General features: G+C 52.3%; 1 protein-coding gene across 3 annotated transcripts; it reads right to left on the bottom strand.

Annotated features, from left to right (window-relative positions):
• Positions 1-423: 423 nt before the first annotated feature.
• LOC101593121 (tubulin alpha-8 chain-like) lies at positions 424-7,677 on the bottom strand. Of its 3 annotated transcripts, none has more exons than XM_023707807.1 (5): positions 7,070-7,677; positions 5,386-5,608; positions 4,494-4,642; positions 2,660-3,340; positions 424-968 (listed from the first exon to the last, which is right to left on the bottom strand). In XM_023707807.1, the coding sequence occupies exons 1-5, from the start codon at positions 7,070-7,072 to the stop codon at positions 675-677; spliced, it is 1,350 nt and encodes a 449-aa protein (XP_023563575.1). In that variant the 5' UTR covers positions 7,073-7,677; the 3' UTR covers positions 424-674. The 3 variants fall into 3 exon arrangements, with proteins under 3 accessions (XP_023563575.1, XP_023563582.1, XP_023563584.1); XM_023707814.1 differs by having other exon boundaries at positions 7,309-7,677; XM_023707816.1 differs by lacking the exon at positions 5,386-5,608.
• Between the last annotated feature and the right edge of the window lie 1,677 nt (positions 7,678-9,354).

Here is a 9,354-nt window from a genome sequence, read left to right as displayed (position 1 = left end):
CAGGGAGAATAAAGGTGCAGATTTTCTCACCTGAAAGGCATATAGGCACTTTAAATAGTACCCGCATAGTGGGTGAGCCCCATGTAGGGCTACAAGGCCCCCTGCTAAAGACCCTGGAATCCTGTTTCCTGGACCCCGTGGCTTTACAAGGCATCAGGTAGAGCACTAAATTCTAAGTGGGGGCTCCAGATTGGAGTGCAGCATCAACCTCTTCTACCCTCTGATGGCCAAGAGGAGGGAGAGTATGTTAACAGGGTTTGGTTCCTTCCAGGTATCAGCATGGAGCAGTTTCTGCCCTGAACAGCAGGGGCAGGGAACTCTCATGGCCTCTCTAGGCTTGCCCTTCCCTGGGGAGGGCTGGTCACAGGGGCGTGTGGGGTCCCACAGGGAGTCACAGCAGCACAGCCCAGGGCCGAAGCTGAACACAGGTGTCAGGTGGTCTGCTCTCAGCCGGGTGCAGCACCACTCCTCACACACTGCCAGCTGGGGTCCCTGGGGGCAGAGGCCAGTCTGCCCCTGCTCAGGGCGACACCAAAGGGTGTGGGGAAGGCCCAGTGCCTGCACAGAATGCCGCAGTATTGGGGACACAGGCGTATGTGCAGGGGATTGTGGAAACAAGGAAGCAGTGGTACAGACGGGGAGTGAAAAGCAGGCATCACTGGAGTGGAGACCACCTAGTACTCCTCACTCCCAACCTCCTCTTCCACAAAGTCCATGGCCACATCTTCATAATCTCTTTCCAGAGCAGCCAGGTTTTCTGGAGCTTCAGAGAAGTCTGTTTCTTCCATGCCTTCGCCCACATACCAGTGCACAAATGCCCGCTTGGCAAACATGAGGTCAAACTTGTGGTTGAGGCGGGACCAGGCCTCAACAATGGCTGTGGTGTTGCTCAGCATGCAGACTGCCCGCTGCACTGGGGCAAGGTCACCCCCAGGCACCACAGTGGGGGGCTGGTAATTGATGCCAACCTAGGAGGAAACAGAGAGTGGTCTAAGTGGCTGGCTCAGTGTGTGCTGGGAGAGGTCTGCCCTGGGCACTGTGGCTGCGGAAAGGCTGGGCACTGGTGTATGGTATTTGCACACCTTTGAGAAGTAGGTACAGAGAGGAGACAGGCAAATCCAGAACTTGGGTCATTCTACAAGACCAAAGTAGTCCCGCTAAGTCACTGCCCAGAGAAAGGGTGGAGGCTGGGCGTAGTGGGGCTCCTAAAACCCCAACACTAGGAGAGGATGAAATCAAAGTGTGATAAGTTTAATCCCAGCCTAGGAATTTGGCATGTCTCTGTCTCAAAATAAAAATGGCTGGGATAAAGCTCAGTCAAAGGTTTAATCCACAAGGCTGAAAAAAGAAGGTGGGGGAAGGCTCTTTTACACAAGAGACTTAAGAGACACATAAATAAAAATCCTGGTCCCTGATTTGATCTTCATTTTAAAACCTGACTATAAAAATATAGTCAAGTATAGTTTCCCTATACTCACAGGGAAAGTTTGTATCCTATAAGGTATTCTCATTCAGGGGAACTACTATTAATTTTTTAGACAAAAAACAGATGATTATGTTATACATTATCTAGGTGGGTATGACTGGGTCAGCAAAGCAAAGGAAAAAGGAACACATCTAGATGGGAAAGCTGGGGAGTATGTCATAGGTGTTAGCTGTACTATCTCCTTACTGTAGTTTAGAAATGAGGTTTCACAACATAAAGCTCTGAAAATCTCCAGCTGAATGCAAACTTAACCCACTTAAATATTATCCTACTCAGAGCACAACATAGTAAATCCTATTCAGTACTCTCCCAAGCCCTCATTTAAATCACTCAACTTGCCGTGAACGCCCACGCGGACAGCAAGCTTACCACTTCCTACCAGCAGCCTAGTCTTCCTCTGAGCAGCTTGCTCTTCCTCAAGGGATAGGGTGATCTTCCCCCCAGTATCCTTCCCCTCCATTCGCATGCCACAGCTCTTCAACACTAGCAAGTGGCCATCATCTTTATGACCTGGGTCCCCACCTCCCCGCTCACTGTGGTCACACCCTCAGCAGTGTCACCTGGCAGGAAAGCTGCACATGTCTTCTAATGCCATAGCTGCCATAGCGATTCTCTCCAGTCTCACCCCCCACCGCAAAGCCCCTACACTTGAAACTGGGTCTCAGCTACAGCAGTGTGGGCGTAAACAAGTTCTTCTGCATGATGGTGAAAGCGACTGCACGCAGGTGCAAACACAGAAGCCTTCTGACCTGTTTCCCACAGTCCGATTGGAGACTTTTCTGGGCTTCCACAAGCACTCCCATCTGAGTGGGGGCCAGACCACATGTGTGTGTCACAGGCACTTGCAAGAGAGGCCATTCCTCTCAACTGGCATGCCTAGGTAAAGCCTATCTAGGTGACATGAACTAGAGAAAGCCTGCCTAAGTGACATGAACTGATAAATCTCCTGTGACACAATGTTTCAAAGAGAACCCCACCATAGCCTCTAGTCCAAAGGCCTGGCTTGTAGATCACTTGTGATGAATCAAGTTAAAAGCAGCCTCTGAACCTGCAGTTTGCCCTGTGCACCCCTTCTCCAGTACATCTATTCTTGATGTGTGCAGCTCTAGGGGACTCTCCCTCCTCAGAGGTGCACAGGCCACAATTTACACCCTCCCTTCATCCCCAACTTGCCTTGAAACCTGTGGGACACCAATCTACAAACTGGATTGTATGCTTGGTCTTGATAGTGGCAATAGCAGCATTGACATCCTTGGCAACCACATCTCCACGATAGAGCATGCAGCAGGCCATGTACTTGCCACGGCAAGGGTCACACTTGACCATCTGATTGGAAGGCTCAAAGCAGGCACTGGTAATATGCGGCACGGAGAGCTGCTCGTGGTAGGCCTTCTCGGCTGAGATAATGGGTGAGTAGGTCACCAGGGGGAAGTGGATACGGGGATAAGGCACCAGGTTGGTCTGGAAGTCGGCGAGGTCCACATTGAGTGCGCCATTAAAACGCAGGGAGGCTGTAATAGAAGACACAACCTGGCCAATGAGTCGGTTGAGGTTGCTGTAGGTAGGGCGTTCGATGTCGAGGTGGCGGTTACAGATATCAAAGGTGGCCTCATTGTCCATCATGAAGACACAGTCTGAGTGTTCCAGGGTGGAGTGGGTAGTCAGGATGGAGTTATAGGGTTCTACGACTGCTGTGGACACTCGAGGGGAAGGGTAGATAACAAACTCCAACTTGGACTTCTTGCTGTATTCTACAGAAAGCTGCTCCATCAGCAGGGAGGTAAAGCCTGAGCCAGTGCCACCACCAAAGCTATTGAAGATCAGGAAACCCTGGAGATCACTGCAGTGGTCTGTCTAGAAGAGCAAGTAAAACCATAGGGATGCAGATTACACATGCCCTGTCCAGAGGGAACTCTTTCCTGTCATCAACATATCACAAAAATGAATGCTTTGACAAGCATTATACCCACATACCCAATTAACTTAGACAAATTTTCATCACTCCCAGAGGTTCCCTCCTGAACTCTACTTCTCCTTTACTGAGCTGAGAACAGAGTACCTAGAGGAGGCTCCATGCTCCTCAGAAACAGCTGCCTGAGGAAGATAATGCTGTGTGCAGTGGCAGGGGTGAGGTGGGGGAGAAAGGGTAAGGTAGACACAGGACTCACAGTCAGGGAGCCCAGCTCACTGGTCTGTGTTGCTTGGCCACCTACATGCAGAAAAGTAGCAATTGGGACAGTTCCGTGTGAATCCCCAGTCCCATCTTAGACTGGAATCCAGTAAGCTACAGCTTTGCCAGTTGCCCTAAATAATCCTGTTGTAGCTGTTCCTTCACCTCGAAAAGCACCAATCTATACCAGATACATAGGAAATGAAGTCTAAGAAAGGTCTATCCCTGGGAGGTGCTTTGTTCTATTGGCATTCTTGAGGGGAACATAGACTCCCACGTCTCAGGTTCTTGCTCGGATGTGTACAGTCCTCAGTCTCTGCTCAGCAGCAGAGAGAATGTCTATCCAGTCCCTAGACAGCAACAGGGCACAAGTGCTAGCTCCCTGTAGCCTGACTCTTATGCCTTGGATAGGGCATGGGTGGGGTGGGAAGTGGTTGAGTGGAGCAGTAAGAGTGGAGCAGAACCTTTCCCTTCTTAAAGGATCTATGTAGGACTCTACGACCAACAAGCTAACCAGCTGTAAGGGATGGATCAAGTCCCAAGAAGTCTTGGATCAAACAGATGGGGCAAGTAAGGTGGAGCTTGCAGGACAAAAGCCTGAGTCCACAAATTCAGGACAAAACAAGTTGTCTAGCCTCCAACCCTAGATTCTCCCAAGATGTGCCACAGAGCTCCCCCTAGGGGAATCCGAGTAGACAGACAAGGCAGAGGAGTGAAGTCAGGTTCCAACCACAGGCTGTGCTTCCCCTTGCAGTTCAGGGCCAGCCAGCCAGGCCAGGGAGGGAGGCCAAGGATGCAGTGCCCTGCTGCAGGGGGCAGCAACCCACTCCCACTCACCACTTTCCGGATTTGCTCCATCACCACATCGATGATCTCCTTCCCTACAGTGTAGTGGCCACAGGCATAGTTGTTGGCAGCATCCTCCTTGCCAGATATCAGCTGGTCAGGGTGGAAGAGCTTCCTGTAAGTGCCAGTTCTTACCCCATCTTGAGGGAAGAGAGAGGGGCAAAGGTAAGGGAGGCAGGTTTCATTGCCCAGGGGACACAAGGCCTCGAACCTCTGTTAAGCTCTCCTGCATGATAGAGTGACAGACACCTAGAGCTCTAGAGGGCATGTCCAAAGCCTGGAGTCTCCTGGTCCTAAGGGGGAAGGAGGCCAGTGGGTGCCTTTAACAGGCCCTACTGGTGATCAGAACCACTTGGTTTTGCTAGAGAAGAATCGGGGTAGAGAGGAGACTCACTTCTCTTTAGGATAAGAACACAAATTAATGTAAAAATCCCTGTCAACAGTTTAACGTCCTAAACATTTCTTTGCAAAGGTGGAGGAAGGCTGTAGTTTTCACAAATGGGACCTAAGATGCAGAAGGAAGCAGCAAAACCATGGGAGGAAACAGGTTCACATAAGCCCAATCCTATCAGGCGGCCTCTTCTGCTACAGTCAGCAGGGACCTGTCAGGAATGTTCCCAGCTCTAGCTCCTCAGGCAAAGCTATCCTCAAGAGACTGGGGGAAGGGAGAGAGAGAAAGGAAGTTGAAACTTTTGGCTCAACTCCATTCCACTCTAGTCTGGCCTTGATTCAAACATTTGGTATTTTCCCAGCAGAACTGTGTCACGGATGTCCTCCCAGCATAGGAAGTCCCCAGGACCCTTTGTGAAGACAGCATCTACACAAAAACAACACATCTCAGACTGGTGTAGTGCCTGGCAAGAAATATGGGCTTCCCACTTACCTATGACCACAGGTTCCAGATCCACAAAGACAACCCGTGGCACATGCTTGCCAGAATCTGTCTCAGTGAAAAAGGTGTCGAAGGAGTCATGTCTGGTCCCCAGAGTCTTCTTGTTGAGCATGGTGCCATCTGGCTGGATGTGGTGCTCCAGGCAGTAGAGCTCCCAGCAGGCATTGCCCATCTGCACCCCCGCCTGGCCCACGTGAATGGAGACGCACTCATGCTGGTGGGGATGGAGTGACACACTGTGAGCCGGGTCGGGGCCTGCAAAGCCTTGCCTGGGAGCAGTCTACCCTTCCTCCCTGAAGGCTGCAGCTGAGCGGTACTTAGCTGAAACTCAAAAGACTGGCTTGAGGTTCCACACCTTCCTATACCTACAGCCAAAGCACCTCCAGGGTCTCACTTCCTTTAGTTACCCAGGACTTAAGAAGAAAGTGGCTGTGCCTAGGCCTACAGGATGGGGACTAGAGAAAGCCCAAGCAAGCAGCCAAATCCCACCACACAGTGGCTTGGGAAGGCTCAGGGTCCTGATAGCAAGACAGGATTCTCTGGAGGTTCTAGGCTCATGCACTGGGGCCTAGGTCCACAGCTTGCTCACTGCAGTGACTGCCTGTCTCCTTCCTACTGTGACAGGAGCCCATGCTCAGGCCTGTTCATTACTGGAGGAAATAACAGCCACACACACTCTAAGCTCAGTCACAACTAGGGAGACCTTTGCCCATCCTGGTCACCTGTCACTGTCCACAGCAATAGATCACTTCATCTAAGCAAGTACACTCAGGGTCACAGTGGAGGCGAGAAGACCATCTCACCGTTGGTCCTCCTCACTGAGGTCCGGCCCCTGGCGGACAGACCTTCCCATCTTTTCACCCTTTATCCCCAACCTGCAGTCCAGAAGACATCTGAAAGGACTGAGCACCTCCCACTTGCTGGAAGAGCTGTGTACCAGGCAATAGCCACCGTCTGGCATCCTAGGAACCATCCTCCAAGAGGGCCTCAGAGCGACCCAGAGTGCTCTGCACAGATGCGGGCCTCAAGAGATTGTCATGGGATGGGGACCTGCACACACACCAAGTCCTCCGTTTTTACTAAGGTCCCAAGTCCCTAGCACCAAAGCAAAGAAAAAGGGCAAAGAACAGCATTTATTCAGCAGGCACGGAGAGGTTAGAGAAAGCCCTGATCAGGTATGGGGTCAAAGGGGTTGGCTTCTGGCGTTGCCCAAAACTAAGGCACAGCGGGAAACTCTAGCCCATGCAGTTCCCTGGTCCTCGCAAGTCCATCTGCGCGGGAGTGTGCTGTCCAGGCGAGGCGGGGACTGCAGTTCTCGGTGGGGGCTCTCGGGTGGGCCCCAGGTCCCCTCCAGACTCCAGAGCGCGCTCCACCGAAGACAGAGGAGCTGGACGCAGCGCCCGAGACCTGCACTACTTCTCACCTCGCACTTCCTCTGATCGCTCTGCTCTGACGAGCAGCGCTCTCAGAGCTTAGGATTTTGCTACTCACATCGATCCCTCCTAAGGAAGGAGGCAGAAAAGCGTACCCACCTTCCCGCACAGCGCACCCTTGTCGTGAACCCCCAACACCTTGGCACCCAGCGTAGCACACCTTCCTGCCCGCTCAGCCTGGGCTTCCTCCTCCAGGCAGCACCCTCCTCCTGGACCCGTCGAGTGCCCCAGCTCCTGCTCACCATGCCTGCGCGATCAGGCGAGGCTCCTCAGAGAGGCGGACCGTGCAGCCACAGCAGTCTCCAGCTGCAACACCGCTCCGGGTCCGACGGTCGCGCAGTCTGTTTATCCGGGCCGCGCTGGGCCAGTTCCCCCGCAGGGCTCACGCTGATTGGTCCTCAGCGGCGTCCCCCGCCCCAATAGCCTCGTTCTGGGCCGCTCCTTTCCATCCCACCGCCGCCTGCGCAGCGCCGAGACTTACTCTGCCCAAGGGAGGCCGAGTTTGGAAGCTCTGCGTCCCCTGGCCAGCTCGCTTCTCTGTGGGAGCGGCTGGAGGCTCCGTGAAGGACTCCGCTCGTCCTCTGCGCCAACAGGCTGGGACTTGCCACCAGCCGCGTTGTGGACCTGGCTGGAAACAGCGCGAACCTTGCAGGGCGGGGCGGACTCAGCAGGCGCCAGCGAAGGAAAGACGCGGGGAGAACCCAGGCACAGTACTCAGAGAGGGGACACAGCGCCGCTGGGTGAGCGGAGGGGTGGGTCCAGTGCGGAAGTCGAATTTACCGCCCTCTCCCGGGGCAACAGCTCGGCTCCGCGGACTCGGATTCCCGGAAGCGGAGGAGTCAGGCGTCCAGAGAAGACTGAAGGAAGTTTGAAACAGAAGACGGAAACGCGAGGTGGGGCCTGGAGTGCGAGGCTGAGGAGCTCCACGGAAGCCCCGAGGCCGGGGCCTCCCCTGAGCGGCAGCGAAGTGGCGAGAGCAGCGCCTGAGGCATAATCGATGTCCTTCGCGCATTTTTCCAGGGCCCCGCCGTACTGATCCATCCCAAAGGACAGACGCCCCTGTTCCCCTCCGAGCTGTCCCCTGCAGTTTCCCTTCTTAGTACCTAAGGGTGAGGAGTTAGCCCTTCGCTTAGGAGCCTTAGTTGGTGTTGGCCTCGTTAAATCGCCTGCCCCTCACCCCACTATGATTGCCTTTGATGTTTCTGTAGCCCATTCCAGAGGACCGCCAAGCATCCGTCACTGCTTTCTGGCTTTAGTTTTCTTCTGAAAATGTGACTGTAGCCAGTTTATTGGAGGCAGGTTTGAAGATTTGAATTGATAGAGGCAAAGCTGAAGCTGTAATGACTTTTGTGTCCGTGAAGCTCAGGAGGACTCGATGTCACTTGGACATCAGACCAGCATTCCCTTGTATTTCTGTACTCATTTTCCCACAAGACTCTAACCATGCCATTCAAAACAATAGTGAAATACTTTCAAACTCAAGTGCTTGTTTAGATGCCTCAGGGAGGTTTAAATCCAGTATGCAAAGGTTAATTTCCAATATTGCAGAGTTCTTTGATCCCAGCTCTTGGAACGCAGTTTAAGAGGCTGCCAGCTTTAAAGTAGGTGCTTCAGGTTGGGAATATGATGAGAGTATGTCATTGAACTCACAAATGAAAATCCTTTATATGCAACTAGGATATAATTATTTATTGCTTTTCACTATGCCTAGCAAAACAGCGAATGTTATGTCTGGCTGAAGTTGGGGACCTCAGTAGTTAAAGCGGCATTTCCTAGTCCTAGACTGAAAGCATCAAAAATGCAACTTTTCCTCACTTCATTCATTAAGCATTCATTCCACCTGCTGGAGAAATGTTCTTCCACTCCTGCTGAATGGAATGCAGGGATTGTAAGCACAGTGCATTGGAAAAATAGCCAGCCAATGTGGTACACAACTGTAATCCCAGCACCCTGGGAGGCTGGGTAGAAGGATTTCATGTTCAAGTCCGTCGTTGGTAACTTTGTGAGATCTTGTCTCAAATTAAAAGACAAAACAAAACAGAAAAGGCTCAGGGCCTAGCTCATTGCAAAGACACTGGTTCCATCCCCAATACCACACAAAGACACTAGGCCTGCTTCAATATTCATTCCTGAGTCAGTGCCCAGGCTGGACAGGCAGACTCTAGCTTTCAAGTGAGTGGATGACCTGCACATAGCATAGTTGCCTAAACTGGTCCCTACATGAGCTCACTTTTCCTATTGTCTCAGTGAGAAAGAATGGGAAAGGTCTGATATTTCTGTCTTTGAGAAGCAGAATTTTCAGCTATGCATCCTAGAATGCCCTAATTGTGCCCCCTGCTTCTTTCAAAACTTGCAGCACAGAATTCGATCTCCAGCCACTCCTGGGGTGGGACAGTGAGCACCTCAACTACAAAAGCTTTGCTCTTCCCCTCCTGGAAGAGCTGGCCAGGCCTGGAGCTCTGTTCTATGTCCTGTTTCCCTTATGCTCCAGCAGAAGCCCCAAAAATGCCTCATGGGGAGGGTATGC

This window comes from Octodon degus, unplaced genomic scaffold (assembly GCF_000260255.1).
Source record: "Octodon degus isolate 3935 unplaced genomic scaffold, OctDeg1.0 scaffold00009, whole genome shotgun sequence".
Classification (NCBI taxonomy): Eukaryota; Metazoa; Chordata; class Mammalia; order Rodentia; family Octodontidae; genus Octodon; species Octodon degus.
This window is presented reverse-complemented; position numbering and strand designations above follow the sequence as displayed.